This window comes from Eptesicus fuscus, chromosome 15 (genome assembly GCF_027574615.1).
Source record: "Eptesicus fuscus isolate TK198812 chromosome 15, DD_ASM_mEF_20220401, whole genome shotgun sequence".
Taxonomy (NCBI): Eukaryota; Metazoa; Chordata; class Mammalia; order Chiroptera; family Vespertilionidae; genus Eptesicus; species Eptesicus fuscus.
In genome coordinates, this window is record NC_072487.1 from 34,308,733 (window position 1) to 34,331,007 (window position 22,275).

The following is a 22,275-nucleotide window of genomic DNA, read 5'->3' on the forward strand; positions in this document are numbered from 1 at the left end:
GACCCCATCAGAACCAGTAAGATGCACTGAGACTTTCTCAGCAACTGCTAGAAATGAGGCATCTGTCTATTCTCCTGGACTTGAACCTGGGAAGATGTAAGCCTAAGTGTTGCTCAATGAGTGTGAGAAGCCTGTGAAGAATGAAGGCGACATAACAGAAAGCAGAGACAGGAAATGGTTTTGACACTAAACTCTGATGACATTGTTTGGGTCCTTAGGTTCAGTTTGGCAGGTGCAACTCCAGGGTCACCTCCCTCATGCTAGCTGATAAATTCCATTTTTCCCCTTCTGTCACTGTGGGTTAGGTGTTCCGTCCCCTGCAAGCATATATTTCCAAATGGATGTGGTATGTCTCATTTGAGAGAGAAGAGACTTGGCTCATAAGCATCAACATAATTTGGCTTCTCTTCTGTAGCTGAGAACACCTAATTCACCATGTTCTGTGTATCATGAGACCCTCACACTTCCCAGTTCCTTCTGCCCTCCCCTTTGCCTTCCTTGTCCTTCTGAGTTTTTCCTTTACCTCCAGCCTGGGTCACATGATAAACATTCATAGCAACTTTATTATAGCATTAACCATAATTATAATTAAGTAAGGAATGAAATCGTCATATGATGTCACTTTCCCTGGCGAGAATGTAAAGTTCATGGGGACAAACAGGTGCTTAATAAATATCATCTAAATGAATGAATGAATGAATAAAGAATATGAAAAAATACAGCCATGTGCACCCCTCAATGTAGGAACAATGTGAAGTTTTCTGTTGGTTCTAGAATAACTATTCTATCTCACCTTGGCCTGGCTCACTGCAAATCAAACAAATTCTAGGTGAAATTAAAATTGTAAGGATTACTAATTATTAAAGTGATTAAAATAAAATAAAATAGAATAACTGAGAAAAATTATAAAAGAATAATAGTTCAGCTAATGAAACAAGAAAAGAGGACAAGACAATTCAAAACTAAGTGATAGATCTAAAGATTTCAGGGCACTGGAAGTCCATCACTTATATTTACCCTTGATAATAACAAGTGGCCAAAATAAATTTGATGAAAGAAGTAGATGCATCTAAAATGATTTTTATAACTTTCTTTACTTTTCTGTGATTCAAAAATCCAATGTGATTTTTTAAGGGATGAGAATTAAATATTTGGCTTTTATAAAAAATATTTCTGAATTGAGAATGAAATTTATTTGTTGAGAATGAAAAAATTGAACATTTCTGTTATTGAAGACCATAAGAAAAGAGGAGTTACTAATATGAGGCAATACCCAGCTTAGCAGACGGACAGTATTCTGGGAAACAGAAACTCCTGGCTCCACCAGCAACACTCAGTGTCTTATTTTCTCTGCCTGTGAAAGTTACTCTCAATTGCCCTCTCTTCCTGGTTCACATGGCATCACAAAATTACGTTGAAAAACAATAATGAGAACAAAGCCTTTTATAAAACCAGTCATGTAAGTTCAAACAAGAATAATGCAAACACTTGTAAAATGACTTTGTGAGTCTGGCTTGAAAAGGGCTCAATTACTGTACTTGTTATATTGTTCATGGTTTTAGGGTTGGTCATTTCTACAGATTATGTTTCTTAAAAGAAAAGTACTCATAACACTTTTGTTTCCTCTAAATACTGTGGTAAACCATTTAGCAAAAGCAGTCCCAGTGGCCTCTTAGCATCCTAGCCTGAACCAATGTTCAGCCTGGCAGGCAATTTCCCTTTTCTGACTATGGGCAATATTTAGCCTATCATGAGAAAGTATTAATTCAGCTCCCTTTTCCCCTTACCATATCAATTTGGTTCTTCCTTGATTTTTGGATTAGGGAGTAGGATACTACAGAGCTGGGGAGTGTAATCCAAGGAATGGGCCAGGAGGGAAATCATTTCTACAATGTTTGGAACATTCTCTCATGGTTGTCAGTATACTGTGCCAACTATGAGTCTTTGAGAAAGCGTTTAAATAACCTTAGGAAAATTGCTCTCTCAGTTTCTTTATCTGTCTGCCTGCTTCACTGGTTGGTGGGGAGGGTCAAACGAAGTCACGAATATGAAAGTGTTCGGTAATGTCTAAAGTGCCTGTCGACTCTGCACTTACTGTAATCAATAATTTAAAAAACCAAACCAACCAAGATGGTACAGCAATGAGAAGAGGCAAATATAATACACTAAAGCGGGTTCTTCAGCCTCGGCACTATTGATATTTGGAGCAAGATACTTCTTTGTGGTGGGAGCTATCCTAAGCATTGTAGAGTGTTTAGCAGCATCCCTGCCTTATACCTATTAGATGCTAGTAGCACATTCCCTCCTCTCCCCAATGGTAATATCAAAAAATGTCTCCAGACATTGTCAAATGCCCTCTGGACTGAGGGGGGGCGGTTTCCCCCAATTGAGAAGCACTACCCTGCAGGAAAAGCCGAACGTGCCCCACACCTGAAAGCTGACGCTGCCCACGGGCAGGTAGCTGTGGTCCTCTAGCATGCTCAGATATTCTGCCACCAAGGCAGCCGCGTGCACCAGGCACATGGCGGCCTCCGTGTAGCACTTCTTCTTGGAGTGTTTCTCTGCCATGTTCTGGAGCCAGGTCAGCCGCAGGTCGGGAGATGTCTGGTAACTCTTGGCAATTCTGAGGACGGAGTGAGAAAGTTTCAAGGACAACTGGTTAATGACACTGTTTTTCTACTATGTATGGCCACTTTTTTTTTCCCCCCTAAGGAATTTCCTCCCAAGAGTTTTGCCTACACATTCAGAATATGAGAGAAAAGGCCAACATTTATCAGTCTAGCTGCTTTCACTCCATGTCTAAGGTGTTTTGGACCCCAAGGAATAGCATTTAATGAAAGCTTTATGGGGAAAAAAGAGACCTGATAAAATGATATCTATATTAATGAATCTCTAGCAGTTTTCTTCCTTTTCTTTCCTTTCTCTCAAAAAACAAAAGACAAAAGTACTACCATTCTTATTTCATCATATCAGAATGATTTTGCCTCTGCAAGTAGTTTCTCCTGAGGCAGGGCTGCGAAGCAAAATTTTAAGCTACAGAGTAAAATATGATTTTTAAAAATAAAACTGTACATGTATGTCTGAATATAATAGTAAAAACACATAAGAAATAATTCATATAACAGTTGATAGTTCTTTTCTCTCACTCTATACTAAGTGGAAGATAGTGTTATAAAATGGGCATCTTACTTTAAATTAGGGAGATCTTTCTGACAACTTGTACATGAATAAACTCTCTCTGAATAATTAATTTCTACCAGTTTCTATAAACAGTTTTGGATGTATCACCCAAAACAGTGTGCCCACAAGGCCTGTGATAAAAACATTAATATGAACTCCACCATGACAAACCTTAGCCCCTCAAGTGACACCACCTTTTGATTTCACCAGAGAAGTTTACCTGTACATGAGATCCATAAGCATCTCAGGATCTTCCTGAAATTCCCTCATTTTCACTGTGTCATATAGGATGCTATTCAGATTGCAGAGAAGTTCCTCGACCTGCAAAATAGTGTAGAAAAAGTAATCTTCCCTTTGTAGCCCACGGTAATGAGTTAGAATTGCACTGAAAGTGCAAGAGCAGCAGGAGCGGGCTTCTCTAGGAGAGGAGAGGTTGCGAGTGGAGGGGAGTGTAGACGGGATCCTCTGGCCTTCACCTTTGCAGGTGAAAAAAATTTAGTGTGAACTAGTTCCAGTTATTTGCAACCTGAAGAATCCTAAACTGTAATCCGGAACATCAGGGCTGTTTATACCAAGTAGGAGACAGCTTAGGACGTTAGCTTAGGTTCTATATTTTATATATATATCTGTAACATACAGCAGCACTACCATTAATCAGCATGCTTTATTACAGAAACTTCCTTAGCAGAGAAAGACAGACTGGCAACTGTGATCCTTAAAGTTCATTACCCACAGTAAATGAGACTGAGGCTACCTGAGCACTTCATATCCTATCTAATAAAAGAGCAATATGCAAATTGATCATCACTCCAACACACAAGATGGCTGGCCCCATGTGGTCAAAGATGGCTGTCCCCATGTGGACACAAGATGGCCACCACAAGATGGTCGGCAGGGGAGGGCAGTTGTGGGTGTCAGGCCAGCAGGGGAGGGCAGTTAGGGGTGACCAGGCTGGCAGAGGAGGACAGTTGGGAGGGACCAGGCCTGCAAGGGAGGGCAGTTGGGGGGACCAGGCCTGCATGGGAGGGCAGTTGGGGGGGACCCAAGCCTACAAGGGAGGGCAGTTGGGGGGGACCAGGCCTGCAGGGGAGGACAGTTAGGGGTGATCAGGCTGGCAGGCAGAAGTGGTTAGGGGCAATCAGGCAGGCAGGCAAGCAAGTGAGCGGTTGGGAGCCAGCACTCCTGATTGCCAGCGGTGGGATCGGGCCTAATAGGGCTGTTGGACATCCCTCGAGGGGTCCCAGATTGGAGAGGGTGCAAGCTGGGCTGAGGGACACACACCCCTCCTCCTGTGCATGAATTTCGTGCACCAGGCTTCTAGTATGTATATGTGTGTGTGTGTGTGTGTGTGTATGTATATACATATATATATATATATATATATATATATGTATATACATACATATATATATATGTGTGTGTGTGTGTGTGTGTGTATAAACACACACACACATACATACACACACACACACACACATATCCTATATAATAAAAGCCAAATTGTCTCCTCAACCGGGAGTTTGACCAGGAGTTCAACTGGGAGTTTGACCAGGGGGTGGGGCTGGCTGGCCAACTGCCTATGGCCCCTCCCCCTGGCTGGCCCTGCCCCAGATCGACCCCCCCCCCCACCTCGATTGGGGCAGGCTGGCTGAACCCCACCAGTGCATGAATTTGTGCACAGGACCTCTAGTATATATATAACATGTAAAATAACACTATATAACATTTATATATTACATATTTAAGTATATAATATATAACTATATATTGTACATATAACATATTGCAGTATATGTATATATGTATATACACACACATACACATATATATATGAATTTATTATTTTTGGCTGATCCCCAATTCATGCATGAGACAAGGCATGCGCTTCAGCCTACCTGGGTGGGGAAAGGAGTGGTCTGCATGGCTTTGTCCTCTTCTGCATAGGCCAAAATTGTCCTCAAGGATTTTCTCAGGTGCTCCTCATTAAAGTCTTGTGCTTTGCCCACCAAAGATGCCAGAGACATGGTTACTTGCATCTTTACTCTTGCAAAGTTCTGCATCAGTTAAAAGAAAAGATGGAACAGTAAGAGGCACTCAGCTAGTAGGTCATTGAAGGCAGTAGAGCCAGACACCAATAACTCTCATCATTGAAACTACCCTCTCCTTTTCTCTCAATAAAATGTGAAGTGTACTCTGCACAAGATTCATATTGCTGTTTAAATGGCTTAAAAGGATATTGCTCTGACATTAAATTTTCATGGAGTCCTGGACAGCCTCCATGTTACCAGGCTGGAAGTTTCCTACAAAGTTGGGTCACAGGATGTCTCCTTTCATGCCAAGATTCTTCTTCTTGGAACTTTATTTAAACTGCACAGAAGAACATGATCTCCATGGCCAGGATTTGAGATTCTGGACTCTGGGTAGGCCGCCACTTTCTGTTTCTCCTTCCCTTCCAGGCCCATGGGAAAATATGAGTATTCTAAGGGCCCCTGAGGAATGTTCTAAAGGCTTTTAAATAGTTATGCCTAATATAGACTGAGGACCCTGCCTTTCTTCCATGGGCCAATTTATCTTTTAATATCATTTGAGCATGCTCATGAACGTGACCACAAATGTAAATTCCAAAAGAACATACCAATATCTAGACCAGCTAAAGCAAAAGTTGACTCTTTTGCAATAAGATAGTCCCAAAGGCTGCTAAGCTTCGATGAAAACTCAGGTGTAGTTTCAAATTCTCTTCCACAGGTCATTGTGGAACCAGAATTTATAAATAAAACAAACTCTTCAGAATCTTTATTCTGCCTGTTGTATTCTCCCCCACCTCCTCCCCCCCACCAGATGACAGCTTTGAATCTACATCTATTCATTCATTTTTTATTGAAACACCCGTGTGGAAACCACTGCCTTCATCGGTCTTGATGTTCATTTTTGGATGCAAATTTAAACAAAGGCCGCTATCCCTCTGCCTACTCAATTGTTTTCTTTGCATAGGAAGAAGTAAATTGCAACCCTGCAAACATTTCCTCAATCAACGTTTTGCATTGACTTTCTCTATTGATTCTGGGTCACCCAGCTGGTCTGAGCTCTTACACTGATGGCTCCAAAACTGAATCTCATGAGGAGGTAGAGGGTGGCACAGGCTTGGCTCCGGGTAACGTCCATGCTGCTGCTGCAGTGGTGCAGCACTCGCTGACACAGGTCTGCACACTGCTCCACCTCCTCCTCAAACAGCAAGTCGCCGAACTAGGAGAGACACAGGGGCTATTAGGCACTTTCATACGCTTTCTGGACTGGATGCCTGTTGAAATATGCAAATGTCTGCTTGGACAAGCAAAAAGCCCAGAAGAGTTCATGCATTGCTCCATAAAGATAATGAGCTACTTGAGTCAGAAGATGAACTGAAACGATGGAGTTGAGATTTAATTATGAACCATACAACAAGGAATAGGGCTGCATAATTAATTGCATTGTTAGCCAGGTTGCATTCACTGGCAAAGTCACAACTCTAAAGGGATGATCCTGACTTCCTGGGTTCCCTAAAAATTACTGGAGACTAAGAAAGAGAAAATGACCCTGCTAGGGAGAGCAGAGTTCCGCTTTCTAAATGGAAAAGATCCCATGTGGAAGGCACCAACTGAGATTTGCAATAAAGGGGGGAGAACGCCAACTGCCTTAGACCACCTTACTTAAGGAACATCTATAGTCTTCAGGATGCGAGAAAGAGAAATTTATTTTTAAACTTTCTATTATTTTAAAAAATTCTTTATTGTTTAAAGTATTACATATGTCTCCTTTTTCTCCCATTGACCTCTCCCTGGCTGACACTTTGTGCTATTTTATGGCATGACATTTTGTAAGGCTTACTGCTGGGTGTCATACACAGGACTTCAATCTCAGTCAGAGGCACTCTTAAAGAAAAGGGGTGGAAGGCAAAGTTGCTTAATGGACTTTTCCTCTGAGGTCTCCAGTGAGTGGCCATTCCATATTTCTACAGTTCAGCCCGCGTTTCAAGTTTGAGAGCCCGTTTTTTTCTCGCCATGGTGCATCTGCTTTCTTCCTGGGGAGACTTAAGACCTTGACCACAGCATCACTTAAGACAGGACCCTGTGGGGTTTGTGCACCTGAAGGGAGAAGTCTGAAGCTAGACGAGAATCTTAACTCTCAGGTAAGAGTAAGAAAACAAGCATTCTGCGTTTACCTTGGCAATGAGAGCACGGAGTGTTGCAAAGCAGTGAGTCAGGTAGGTGGTGCTCTGATCACAGCTCAGGGAATTCACCAGGACCCTTAGAACACCACCCAGCAGGCTGTCTTTGCAGTCCAGAGCCGAGCTTGCCTGGGGGAACAGAACAGCATCACTGAACCCCTGAGTTGTGAACTGAAGGGTGAAGACACAAGTAGATGCTTCTGACAATCAGCACAGGGATCTGAAGTTCTTTTCCTTTTGATCTAAGAGCTTATGGGTTTGGTAAAGCACCACACATATCATCTAAATAACTATTCCCAAACTCCCAATTGATTTGGGGTTTCTATCTGGGCTGTTAAACGAAGTTATAATTCCGGGCAATAGCTTTTGTAATGCTCTTTCTTTGTATACAAGGTACAGCTTTCCTTTGAGCTTCAAAACACAGTTGTGGGCTTCCCAGTACAATAGGGGCTGAGGAGCTTGTTTATCAGCTACAGTAAGATCAAAACCACCAAAGATAATGAAAAGTTTCAGCTTTCTTTGAAAACTGCAAATACATTGTGAGGACTGGCATTAAGTATATAGCACTCAAAGTTGTGTTATATAAGGATATAATCAATGTGATGCCAGGCATTTAAGTTATCAAAGATGCCATATACTTTTTGTCTTTATTTTTGTACAATGATTGCCTTGATTTTAGACAACTTAAGAGTTGGATATTTAAAGTGCCACTGTAGCCGAAACCGGTTTGGCTCAGTGGATAGAGTGTCAGCCTGCGGACTCAAGTGTCCCAGGTTCGATTCCGGTCAAGGCATGTACCTTGGTTGCGGGCACATCCCCAGTAGGGGGTGTGCAAGAGGCAGCTGATCGATGTTTCTCTCTCATTGATGTTTCTAACTCTCTATCCCTCTCTCTTCCTCTCTGTAAAAAATCAATAAAATATATTTTAAAAAAAATAAAGTGCCACTGTATTTCAACAAGTTTTCTTCTTCTGGCCTCCTCCAAAAAGCAATACTAGTTCTACTCTAATGATTTCTCACTGGAAACATGTCAGGACTCATTTTTCAAGTTAACTAAAAACCCACTGTCACCTAGATGTCTTGGTAATTTGGGGAAACATTCACGTAGAAGATGAAGTTAGTGTGATGAATTGCATTACTGTTCACAGTGATGCTATACTTTTCTACAGCAGAAATGGCAAGTTTATGGCATAAATAAATTACTTTCCAATCTGTATGCAAAACAGACACACTCTTTTTTACCCAGTCATAATCTTAGCTCCTCCACCAGATATCAATAACTCAAGTGGATTTGACCCACCAAAAAACACCCCTAGCTACCATCCTTATTCTGGATACTGGACAATAAGCCCAGCATCCACATTATAAATGTGATACATTCCGGCAGATTGAACTACAAGGGTCAGCTTATAAAGCATCTAACTCCTTCAGGTGAACAGCAAGTTCAAAGAAGTCTGAAGAATTTTCATTATCTCTGGAATTTGTAAGCCGGACACTATTGTAAACTGCCTAACTTCATTTTTTTTTTTTTTAAAAAAAAGGTCATTTAGGGATCATGTTTATTTCTCTTACAAGTTTCTATAAAGAATTCTCTATTCAATTTCAGAATGTTCATGCTGAATAGAGCAGGTGTTTGCTGTCCTCACCTGGATAATGTTTTCCTGCATGTCCAGGATGATTAAATTCGCTTCTGTCGCTAGATTCCCACTGATCAAGGCTTCTTGATCTAACTCTGCCTTTGTTCTAAGAAATAAAAAAGAGGTCAAATTAGAGCACATGTCAAACCTGGCCGTATGGCAGCGATAGCAATCTATGCAACAAGGCATAAAGACATCTTCTGAAGAGTCGGGTTGGCGTGAATACAGAGCAACGGCAACGCGGGTAACTGAGTGCAGGATGCTTTTTGTGATTAGTGTCTGGTTAAAAAGGTTTTCCAGGTGGAGTCTCCAGGCCATCCTCATCCCCATTATTATGAATAATGATGATAATTACAGAAATAACAAGATGGGTAGAAAGGCAATTATTGGTTGCTACTAGCAATGAGGCTAGCCAATCAGACTGCTGCGGAAAGCCTTGGGGGCCATTCCTACATTTCATGCAGAATAACCATCTCCAGATCTGAGCCAAGGGCAGCCTCTGCAAGGAACTGGAGGGTGTGAGGAGACTGGGTGTGACGTGAATCTGGCGACGATGCTGCTGGATTAGGAAAGGGGTCAGGGAAGAGGCCGTCTCTTGACCTCCCTGAGACTGCCTTGGGGTTGCACAGTCAAGTTCGGGCCTTTCGTCCTTTTCCAATGGGAAGCAGGATTGCACTCCTGTGGGGCGGGCCGTCTAACATCCTCCCGGATGTTCGTTACCGGTGATTATCCACTAGGGAATGGGAAATTGCCTGGTGCTCCTTCTCTACTAGGTTTCATTTTAAGGGCTCTGAGCATTGTATGCATTAGTTCATCTATTCTCATAAAATCCAAGTGAAGTTGGAAAAAGAGATTTTGCCTCATCTAAATTTAGTTTCCAGGAAAGGGAAGTATAAAGAATGGATTTTCCCAAGATGTCCCAGGGGACAAAATGTTAGCACAGGGGGTGGGTGCAGGGAGGGGGGTCATGATGTGAGCCCAAAAGTCTTGCCCCTGGATCCCCAGCTGCTCATGACTCCCCGTCACGCAACAATGGGGGTAGCTCTATTGTTCACATGCCATCAGGGCCTCAGCATAAATATTTTCCTGGTTTTTCACATGTAGGAGAGGCTCTTTGGTCCCAAGCTGCCCTGCATTGTTTTGTTTTTCTCATTCTCCGAGTGATAATATTTGTGTAAAATAAGTGAAATAGAAACACTACTTTTTACAAATTTACTCATAGGTTTAGATTTAGAGCAACACTATCCAACAGAAACATAACGGGACCACATACGTCATTTTCTACTTTGCAGTAGCCACACACACACACAACAAGCGAAGTGAAATAGGTGAAATTAATTGTAATATATTTTGTTTAACTCAATATATCAAATAATATTGTCAATGTATAATCACTATAAATATTACTGATGAGATAGTTTGCATCTTTTTGTACTATCTTCAAAATCCAATATCAAATTTACTAATGAGATACTTTACATTATTTTACTTGTACCGAATCTTCAAAATCTGGTGTGTCCTTTTCCCTTACACTACTACTGTGGCTACTAAATTGGACCTGCAGGTCTAGAGTATCCTAATCCCCCCTCCCCAATTTTTTATTGTGGTAAAATACACATAACATAAAATTTATCATCTTAACCATTTTAAGTATACTGTTTGGTGGTATTAAGTACATTCATATTGCTGTGCAACCATCACCACCACACATCTGTTTTTTAAAAAGCCTATTAACTATTCATTTAAAATGGTGTTTCCCAAATTTGACTGCACAACAGAATCACCTGGGAGTTTTACCAAATACTTATTTCTGGGCCCCACCACTGTAGATGCCGAATTAATTGGCCGTTGGTACATCTGGGCACTGGAAGCTTTAAAAGCTCCCAGGTGGTTCTAACATACAGCACTGGCTGAAAATTACTGCTCTAAAAGGAACAGAGCCAAGGCACGGAAAAGTGATCTGGAAGAAAATGGTGCAAGACGCCACTATTCATAATGACAAAAAGTTTTCCAAAAAAGTTTTCTAAATTGAGCTGCTCAATTTTACTATGGTTTCTTAAAAAAAAAAAGAAGAGGAAGAAAAGAAAAGAAAAAAAGATACCACCCCAATCCGCAGAGGTGAATCATTCGCTCTGACAGTGAGCAAGCAGCCCACCAGGTAGCTCAGGGCTGAGAACTGACCTAGAGAAAATTGGAGGGCCCTGCACGGAAAGGCTCCATATGGTGTTGTTTCTGCAAGCAAAAGGGAAAGTTTTCCAAAACATCAGTTTACACAGCCCAAGCAAAACGTGCCTCATTAAGCTCTTCTTTTAATTGCATACAGTAGATGTCTTGACCACCTGTGCAGTTCTGTAGTGCATGCATGTTTAAAAAACTATTTTTTGGTTTGTTCATTGCCTGAGCTAGAACTTATGGGCTCTCAGAACCAAATATCTTATAAACCAGTTCAGGGGACATAGAGCAAGAATAAAAATCCTAGAGCAAATAGATGTTATTAATAAGACCAAATAAGTGGGCTTTCCAAGTAACATCTATAATAAAAATGTGTTTAATGTTTTAAAATAAATTAGGTCCCCCAAATTCCTATAAGTGGACCAGAATGATGCATTCTTGTGACAACAATAAAGCTAGTAACTTATATTTGTTTACAAAATAACCTTCAAGTCTGCCCCACCCTCCACTCCCTTATGTTGGGGGCTTCACACACCATGGGGTTACGCTTCCTAGGCCTTGTCAAGTTTGTGATGAGGGGTGTCTTTAGCTGTGCAATGTTTTGCTCAGTAAACCCTGGGATTCATTGGATTACCTGCTGCTAAGAGGAATAGCAGACATGTGCTATATATTCAATATATTTAGTTTAATGTCCTCATCTATCCAGATTATTGTATATGTATATATTGCAATCCAAGCAGGATTTTTCCTCTTTCATTTCCTTATAATTTTTTCTGATAATACTAGCATACACCATAATACATCCATTGTAGAAAATACAGCAAAGCATAAAAAAGAAAACATCAATTATTTCAAAAAGAAAATCATCCAAAGAAAACCACTGTTAATATTTTGATAAATTTCTCCCCTCAGATGTGGCTCATGTGGTTGAGTGTTGACTCATGAACCAAGAGGTCACTGGTTTGATTCCTGGTCAGAGCACATGCCCAGGTTGCAGGCTCTATCCCCAGAAGGGGGTATGCAGGAGGCAGCCGATTGATGATGTTTCTCTCTCATCAATGTTTCTATCTCTCTATCCCTCTCCTTTCCTCTCTCTCCAAAAAGCAATAAAAACATATTTAAAAAATATTTTGATAAATTTTTTCCCAATATTTCAAAAATGTATTTACTATATGTAATTACAGATTTAAGATTCTACTCTAAAATCAAGTATCTTTTGTTTACTGAACTATATCATAAGCATTTCCTGTGTCATTAAAATGATTTCAAAACATTTTAATGCCAACCTAATATTTCCCTATTCTTGAGCATTTAGAATGATTCTAATAAAAAAATTATGTAATGCTGATATAAATATCCCTGAATAGACATTTTTGTGCACATTTCTGGAGAGGAAATATAAATTGAAATTATGTAGTCTTGGGTACCCTGTGCTATCCCCATCAGTAGCTTTTGTTAAGCTTTCTGAGATTGCTAAATAGTTGCTTTCTTTAAATGCTTATCAATGTGATAAATGTTTAAGAGCTGGAAATCATAACTCCTTATACCTTTGATTATACCGAGTCCCTGGATGAACTGAATTTACACAGATCATAATGATTTATTTTCTTACCCTTGGGAGGATGTAGTAATACAAGTAGCCTGGGAAAAATAGTTTGGAACTTTAGGTAAAAGTAGCACAAAGTTGCTGAGTGACTCACTTATCTAGCTTCTCATTAGCTTGCCGCCAATGTGTCTGCTCCTTCTTCCATCTCAAATTTTCACTTAGGCATGAAAATCGGTCATTCCCTAGGAGTTAAGAAATGCACGATAGGAATGTGATTAGCATGAAACCTTCCAAGATAACCAGAAGTTCTGTAACAAGGTCAACTAAGAGAACTCAGCGCCGATTCTCAGTTAGAGTCCGTGCTGAATGCTGGTAGGAGACAAAGGCCATGTCCATGTCCGGGCTGGCTTGCTCTTTGATTGACAAGCTAGAGTTATGGCAGAACCCCTGCCTTTCTGGAGTGTTGGTGAGCACGTTTCCAGGAACACAGGTTCCCAGTGAAACCCTGGGGGTTCTGGCTAAGTTATTGGAAAGGACAGGATGGGTGTCAAAGGAAGGTAACCAATCGCACATGAAAAAGCTGAGCTCCCTTCAAGTTCCTGACCACTGTGTCCTGTTGCATTGGATGAGCTGTTGCTGTTTTACTTTGAGCGCAGTTAAACAGACCAAGGCTACCGGAGCACTTAACTCTATTCTACAGCGACGAGCTCAGCCTCTTTGAGACCATTCCTGGTATTGTGGGGTCTCTGGAGGACTAGAACACTCTGAGACCCCTGAGAGAGTTTGTTCCATTGTAACAGTGGCCTCAGTGATCTGGGGAGATGATCTTGAAACCAGAACTACCCAGTGTATTGACCACGCTCCGAGGAGACAAGTCAAACAGCCCACGGAGAGGCTTTAGCCTTGAGAGAGACACCATCTGTCTCATACGATGACTCCCATTCTTGAATGTGCTCTTTTACCACAGACAAGTTTTAGGCAGAAGATGCCATTTGGGGACATTTCTGGGGTTCCTGTGATCGCAGGAAAGCAGCTTTCCCTTAAGAGACACAGGGCTGACATGACACGCATCACGCACAGAATCCCAGAACCTGCTTGTCTTTACTATCATAGTGTCTTATGAAGGTGATGGTGTCTACTCATGTTGGGAGGACATTCCTCCCATAAAGGGTGCAGAACTCTCTGACAGAAAACGGAGAAGGGCGGATCCAACACACCTGGCACCCGGCGCCGCATCATCTCCCCTCTGGCCCCTTCTCCGCGGAGCAAAGCCTCTTCCAGCCTGGCCTTGACATCCCTCGACTTCTGCAGGACTTGGGTACTGACTTTGTCAGAACTCGGCTTTCCCTGGACAGGACAGAGGAAGAAGGACATTTCATTTGGTGGGATCTCCGTCTATGGGGACACCCTTCACAACAGGACACCCCAAGGCGACATTGGCCAGTACGGACATGTGCTATGCAGAGACACTGTTCTAGGGATCCCATGGCTGAAATCCTGTTAACAGGAATGGAGTTCGCTCTGCAGAAGGCAGGGATCCTTTCCCTGTGGAATTATCATATCCAGATAGGTGTTGCATATGCAAATAGGTTATGGGTTTTAATACAGAAATAAGAAAATGTACTGATGCCTCCATTGCCCAAACAAAGGGGAACGGTGACAAGACAGGATGGACCTTGGGAGAGGAGAACTAGTTTAAAACTGAGCCACCCCACACCTACCTTGTACTCAAAACATGAGACACAGATGAAAAGGAGATCTAAAATCCTGTTGAGCTGCATGGAGGGCAGGTCCGCAATCCACTTCCTTATGAGGCTCTGGTCCGCATTTTTCATGATCCAGAGGAAGCAGATCATGAGGTTTCGGGTTGTGTCGGCATTTAGCACGTTGTACTGCTTGTAGGGCTGGGAGCAGGCAGACGGGGAGACAAATGCAGAGGAAGAAGTGAAGCAGCAGAAACACTGAAAGTCTTAATAACCTTTGGCACTCGGATGTCGAGTGTGACTCGACACGGTTAGCATCGGTAGCAGCTCAATGGAAAAAGCAAGTGAGTGCAAAGGGTTTTAAGGGACATTAATCTCTTAGAACACAGCAACTGTACTTCTAACTTGGCTGGGTCGGTCTCCAGGAACTCTGCCTTTCCCCGCCAGGTTCATCAGCCAACGGGCTCACCTGGGGCTGTATCTGAGCCGGCCTTTTAGCCACATAACTTGGGGCACTCTCTGTCTCAGGAGCATTGTGGTCTGGTGGTCCGCCCTGGACCTTGACCACCCCTCCCACAATCTCAGTGGTAACAAGGGACTCCCAGGCTGCTAAGATATCCAAGTATTTCTCCTTCAATCTGGACACTAGGCAACTTAAAGCAGTCTTACAGCAGAGAACTTAAAGCATAGTATGCTCAACCAATTAATCAAACCCATAATTTAGTGGAGTCCTCTGCAATGTGACTTTAACCACAATTCATGTTTTTCTGGGTGTGTGGGTTTGGAAACTCAGGCTACTTGCTTGAGTATACAGGTCACAAGAGTTCATTTTAGAGTGCTGAGCATACTTTCTGTTACTCATCAGATCAACAGAGAGAACAATATGTGGCTGCACCAATGGTTCATGTGAAGTAGCTAATATCCAATGGACTGTAGTGGTGAATCTGCAATGAACTATTTGTAAGTATGGGAGGGAAATGTTGGTTTTGGATGGGAATGATGGGGCTTATGAAATTACTTTAACTTTAGTTTTTCTGAGTATAATAAAAAGAAGACATGAAGTCTTTAGATATAAAGATATTCACAAGGAATATCTTCTAATAGATGAGTTTTGGGCATTTGAACTTTTGCTCTTAGATCAAATAACAATGTAAAAGGCATACACCCATCTCAAGCATCTCACTTTGCTAAGATGGCTATTAGAAATATTTATCAAACTGTAGGATGAGTAATGTCAACTCTCAAATGTCTGTTCTCTTTCTTACCTCCCTGTCCTCCATACCTCATGGAGGTTTACTGGGGATGGGGGGTGGGGAAAAATAGGAGAGAAGGTGAGATTAAAAATGCTGGAGGGAAGAGAAGAAAGTCATCTAGCATGGATGAGTTAGGTCTCAATACTGCCTTTCCAGGAGAGAACCTAGTTGAGTCCTTTATAGATACTCTACTCTGAAATGCTCAGTTCCATTAGCTGGATGACACAGAGCCGACCTGACATAAGAGCATTCAGAGCTCATCAAGACACAGAGCGAGTTCACAGCTCCGTGAATCCGAGGTTTTATTCCAGGGAGAGCCCCCCTTTAAACCCAAGTTTGTGCACAGGGACAGAGACAGAGAACTCTGCCTAGGCTCTCTGGGGACCTAGAAAAGCTGAAGTCTTTTGCTTAATAAACACTCTATCAAGCGACCTTCAATCTTTTTTCGGAGGCAGACACAGTATGAGTAATAAATATACAGAATAAACATAGCTCAAGCCTCCCATTGAGAGAGCCTTGGTTTGATCCTCTGCAATAATCTCAGGTTTCCCAAGTTCACCTCTTTCCTGGTTTTCTGAGCCTTGAACTTGGCACCACTGAGACTGTCTGAACTGGACTTGTGATTCTCTTGCTGTTGCCAGCACCCCGTCAGTGTGTAGCCTCATCTGCACCATTTCCCTCCACAGCTGCCAGGCTCACAGTGACTCCTTCCAGCATCGAGCAAAGAGGTAGAAATCTCACTGCCTACTCTATGGAGGGTTCTGGTAGGTGAATATAAGAATGAACCCATCAGAAGATGGGAAAAGACTCAAAATGAAAAACACACTAGAGAAATGTGCAACATACCAAGGAAGACAGCATGGGTCCATTTATCTTCAAATTAAAGTGATTCCCAGCTATGGCCAGTGCCACATTCTGGTTAATTCCGCTGGTCCCATCTTGTTCTTCATCCGAACCACTGGCGCGGTTTTTTCCACTACGGGCATCTGCAGCTGCAAGTCAAACATTATTGGTCTTATCAATGCAATCATGCTCCTGGGTATTTACCCAAGAGTTGAAAACATGTCCACATCAAAACCTGCTTGTAGGTGTTTTAGCAGGTTAATCAATAATTACCAAAACCTGAAAGCAGCCAAGATGTCCTTCAGTAGGTGAATGGATGAAAAACCTGTGGTAAATCCATACAATGGAAAATTATTCAGCGCTAAAAAGAAATGAGCTAGCAAGCCATGAAAATATATGGAGGAACCTTAAATGCATATTGTTAAGGGAATGAAGCTGATTTAAAAAGGCTACATACTATATGATTCTAACTATATGACATTCTGAAAAAGGCAAAACTATACAGTAAAAAGTTCAATGGTTGTCAGGGATTGGGGGAAGGGAGGGATGAATAGGCAGAGTACAGAGGAGTTTTAGGGCAGAGAAACTACTTATGATACTACAGTGATGAATACATATTATACATTTATCCAAACCCTTAGAATGTGCAACACCAAGAGTGAACCCCTATGTGAACTATGAACTTTAGGTGATAATGATGTGTCGATGTAGTTTACCAATGGTAAGAAATGTACCATTCTAGTGGGGGATGCTGCTAATGGGGAAGCTATGTATGTGTTGGGGCAGAAGTTATATGGGAAATCTCTATACCCTTCTCTCAATTTTGCTGTAAACTGAAAACTGCTCTAATAATTCGTCTTAAAAAAATCTTTGGTACAATAGCTAAGATTTGGAAACAGCTTAAGTGCCCATCAGCAGATGAGTGGGTTAAAAACTTTGGTACATCTACACAATGGAATACTATGCTGCTATAAAAAAGAAAGAATGTTTACCATTCGCAACAGCATAGATGGAACTGGAGAGCATTATGCTAAGTGAAATAAACCAGTCAGAGAAACATAAATATCACATGATCTCACTCATTTGTAGAATATAATAAACAGCTGATGAACAAAAATAGAACCAGAGACATAGAAGCACTGAACAGACTGTCAAACCTCAGAGGGAAGGCAGGAGAGGATGGGAGGGGAGGTTAAGAGATCAACTGAAGGACTCATATGCTTCCATATAAGCATAACCAATGAACACAGACAGTAGGGGAGGTGAGGGCATGTGTTGCGGGTTGGGAGTGGCTGGGGAGAGGTCAAGGGGGAAAAAGAAGGCATAAGTAATACTTTAAACAATAAAGTATTAAAAAAAAGAAAGAAAGAAACCCAAATAACGAATTAAAAAAAAAAACTTTGGTAATGTCAAGTCAAAGATGGTGATTTCTTATGTCCTACTAGAGGCCCGGTGCACGAAATTCGTGCACTGGGGGAGGGTGTCCCTCAGCCCAACCTGCACAGTCTCCAATCTGGGACCCCTTGGGGGATGTCTGACTGCCTCTTTAGGCCCGACAGGGATCGGGCCTAAAGAGGCAGTCAGACATCCCTTTCACAATCCGGGACTGCTGGCTCCCAACTGCTCGCCTGCCTGCCTGATTGCCCCTAACCACTTCTGCCTGCCAGCCTGATCACCCCCTAACCCAGTGATGGGCAACCTTTAGAGCTTAGTGTGTCAAACTTCGCCAAAAAACTGAGCATAACTCGGGTAGCGTGTCACTTTGAGGAAAAAACTAACTCCAAGACTCTAGTCGCAAATGTTTCATCCTCAGGAGCAGCAAATGTTTCATCCTCGACATGCTGCCGCATGTCATCAAAAATGGCTACGTGTGTCAGTGCTGACACGCGTGTCATAGGTTCGCCATCACTGCCCTAACCACTCCCCTGCCAGCCTGATCGACGCCTAACTGCTCCCCTGCCAGCCAGATCATCTCCAACTGTTGTCCCCTGACAGCCCGGTCACCCCCAAATGCCCTCCCCTGCATATTCTCTCTTTATTAGATAGGGTTTTTTCTTTAACATATTGGACTGCTCTAACTGGTTTGGCTCAGTGGATGGAGTGTCGGCCTGCAGACTCAGGGTCCCGGGTTCGATTCTGGTCAAGGGCATGTACCTTGGTTGGGGGCACATACTGCAGGAGGCAGCTGATCGATGTTTCTCTCTCATAGATGTTTCTAGTCTCTATCCTTTTCCCTTCCTCTCTGTAAAAAATCAATAAAATTTATTTTAAAAAAACATATTGGACAGTGTACCTGCTGTGGTCTTGACAAAAGAGTAAAAATGTAAACCCAGACTAAAAGAATCATAAAATAAACTCCTTCAACAGGAATTTCATGAGACTTGGAAAGGTGATATCCTGTGGTTGTTTCTTCCTTTTTTTCTTCTCTTTCTTTTTCTTGATGTTTCATCTTTTGTCCTTTCTTACTTTTCTCCTTCTATTCCTTTTCTATCCTCTCTTTCTCTAAACTTTTCCTTTGGAAGAATCATCAGTACTTGACTCGCTCCCTGGGGGGCGCGGGTGCCTCCCAGCCAGATACCTAGGGCTGCCTCTGGGAGGGGTTGGCGGGGTGGGGTTGAGGTCGCCTCCCATCCAGACACCCCGGGCTGCCTCTGGGAGGGGATGGCAGTGTGGGGTCCTGGGCGCCTCCTATCCAGACACCCTGTGCTGCCTCTGGGAGGGGATGGCAGTGTGGGATCATGGGCGCCTCCCATCCAGACACCCCGGGTTGCCTCCAGGAGGGGATGGCAGTGTGGGGTCCTGGGCGCCTCCTATCCAGACACCCCAGGCTGCCTCTGGGAGGCGTTGGTGGTGTGGGGTCGCGGACGCCTCCCAGCCAGACACACCGGGCTGCTTCCAGGAGGGGATGGCAGCGTGGGGTCCTGGGCGCCTCCTATCAGGACACCCCAGGCTGCCTATGGGAGGCTTTGGAGGCGTGGGGTCAGGAAGCCTCCCAGCCGGACACCCCGGGCGGTATCCGGGCGGCGATGGCGGCTTGGGGCGCGGACGCCTCCCATCCGGACACCCCGGGCGGCCTCCGGGTGGCGAGGCGGCGTGGGGGCGCGGACGCCTCCCATCCGGACACCCCGGGCGGTCTCCGGGCGGCGATGGCGGCTTGGGGCGCAGACGCCTCCCATCCGGACACCCCGGGCGGTCTCCGGGCGGCGATGGCAGCATGGGGGCGCGGACGCCTCCCATCCGGACACCCCGGGCGGCCTCGCGGAGGGGTTGGCAGCTTGGGGGCGCGGACGCCTCCCATCCGGACACCCCGGGCGGTCTCCAGGCGGCAATGGCGGCTTGGGGGCGCGGACGCCTCCCATCCGGACACCCCGGGCGGCCTCCCGGAGGGGTTGGCAGCTTGGGGGCGCGGACGCCTCCCATCCGGACACCCCGGGCGGCCTCGCAGAGGGGTTGGCGGCTTGGGGGCTTGGACGCCTCCCATCCGGACACCCCGGGCGGTCTCCAGGCGGCGATGGCGGCATGGGGGCGCGGACGCCTCCCATCTGGACACCCCGGGCGGTCTCCGGGCGGCGATGGCGGCTTGGGGGCGCGGACGCCTCCCATCCGGACACCCCGGGCGGCCTCCGGGCGGCCTCCCGGAGGGGTTGGCGGCTTGGGGGCGCGGACGCCTCCCAGCCGGACTCCCCGGGCGGCGATGGCGGCTTGGGGGCACGGACGCCTCCCATCCGGACACCCCGGGCGGTCTCCGGGCGGCGATGGCGGCATGGGGGTGCGGACACCTCCCAGCCGGACACCCCGGGCGGTCTCCGGGCGGCGATGGCAGCATGGGGGCGCGGACACCTCCCAGCCGGACACCCCAGGCGGTCTCCAGGCGGCGATGGCGGCGTGGGGGTGCAGACGCCTCCCATCCGGACACCCCGAGCTTCTTGGCTCTCAGCGGCAGTCCTTCCTGGAACTGGGAAACTCCGGCGGGATGAGTGTACTGGTCGCCGCCATCTTGTGGCTATGGGGGCCGCCATTTTTGTCGCGGAGGTACGGTTAATTTGCATACTACTCTATTATTAGATAGGATATCCAATGTATACCTGATCCTTATCAGTCACTAAAGTCATCACAATAATTTTAAACCTGATATTTACATTATTTATCTGCTACCATCTATAGGGGGAAGGGGGAAGGCTTATAATAAAAAAGACAGAACGTCTAGTTCAAGATTATGCTAGAAATTAATTTTTTCAGTTGCTAAAATAAAAAATTTTTAGAACTTTCATAACAATTTTTATAACACTTAAAATGTATTCAGATATTTTAAATAATAACTAAATAGAAAGGAGCCTATAATTACAGAGTTAATTAATACCTTATAGAATAACAAGCTATTATAACAAATTCAGCAATACTTTATTAAGTTTTAAATGTTTTGAAATGAATGTTAATTTGTTGTATCTATGTAATATAGACATATCTATATTTATATATAGATCTAGATATAGGCAAGTAAAAAAAGGTTTAAAAGGTTGGTTTTTAAGAACACTACCAATCACACATATAGAAAGTATTTAGAAAATTCTTAGAAAAGTGTATTAACACACTTGCACCTGATTGATCCTTTATAAACTCATTTTATTAGACCAGTCAACATAATCAGTATTGGACCTTCAATTAAAAAAAAAAGTACAATGAGAACAGTATTTTCATCTGCTAAAGTTCTGAAAAAAGGGTGCAGTTTTTTTAAGAACTCAATTTTTAAAAATAATAATTCACTATTGTATTTTAAGGCAATTGGGTCTTTAAACAAATGGTAAAATGAATAGCACATGGAAATGATACAAGATCTGGTAATACAGGGATATTTGAGGATGTATTCTTTCTCCCTCTAAATATGCACAGGGTCATAGTTATAAGAAAAGGAAGGAAGGATCTAAACATTTGCTATAACAAAATGTTCTCTCACTTCATCTATGATGTGGGCACCATTATCAGAGTTTTTACATCTGAGAAAAGGTTGAGGATCTCATCAAAGATCACACCTATAATAATAGAAGTGTAATATGCTAATTAGACCGGACAGCCGAACGACCTTCCGGATGTCCTTCCAGATGACCTTCCAGAAGAAGCCGGGGCTGTGAGGGCCGAGCCCCTTGCAGGAATTTCGTGCATTGGTCCTCTAATATAGTAATAAATGGGCTGCAGTTTGAAATCAGTTGTCTCTCTTTCTAAAGACTATATTCTTATTAGTTTATCAATCTAAAGATTACATATACAATAGATATATTATACCATATTAATAATAGAATACTTTTTTCCCCCCACTTGTCTGCTCATTATGACCATAAAGTTCAATGTATATGTAAAGAAATAGTCAAGACTTAAAAGGTTCAAAAGTGAATTGCTAAAAAGTTTTGATCCCAAGTAACTAATTTGGAAAATTCTAATCAACAAGGAATCTCTGGAGAATGTGCGCTAAAGTGGTTCCCTGCGTTGGAAATAAACCAATCACGGGTCTTCAAATGAAACTTTCTCACGAAATTCTAGAAATGGTCTTGCAGGACACCTGCCCTGCTCTGAGCCACATCTTCCAATTTTGAAGACGACTCTGTTCTCTATTTGCCCTGCAGTCAGGCACACCCAGAGGAAGCTCTAATATATTCCTGCAGCCCACTCACCCTGTGTGCCAAGCTTGCTTCTGTAACTTCCTTGCCCCTTATTTTTTTTTGCTCATCTTCTGAGCTAAATAC

The 22,275-nt window shown here is 43.5% G+C and overlaps 1 protein-coding gene across 1 annotated transcript in view; it reads right to left on the reverse strand.

The window, feature by feature from the left end:
- Positions 1 to 22,275, reverse strand: part of DOCK8 (dedicator of cytokinesis 8) — a 209,809-nt gene that overhangs the window by 25,860 nt on the left and 161,674 nt on the right. Inside the window, exons 30-39 of the mRNA XM_008144966.3 lie at positions 16,541 to 16,686; positions 14,460 to 14,642; positions 13,956 to 14,085; positions 12,893 to 12,980; positions 9,030 to 9,126; positions 7,379 to 7,513; positions 6,271 to 6,423; positions 5,076 to 5,234; positions 3,401 to 3,501; positions 2,431 to 2,623 (exon numbers count right to left, since the gene is read on the reverse strand). Coding sequence (XP_008143188.2) covers positions 2,431 to 2,623; positions 3,401 to 3,501; positions 5,076 to 5,234; positions 6,271 to 6,423; positions 7,379 to 7,513; positions 9,030 to 9,126; positions 12,893 to 12,980; positions 13,956 to 14,085; positions 14,460 to 14,642; positions 16,541 to 16,686 — 1,385 coding nt within the window. The remainder of the gene's footprint in view (positions 1 to 2,430; positions 2,624 to 3,400; positions 3,502 to 5,075; positions 5,235 to 6,270; positions 6,424 to 7,378; positions 7,514 to 9,029; positions 9,127 to 12,892; positions 12,981 to 13,955; positions 14,086 to 14,459; positions 14,643 to 16,540; positions 16,687 to 22,275) is intronic.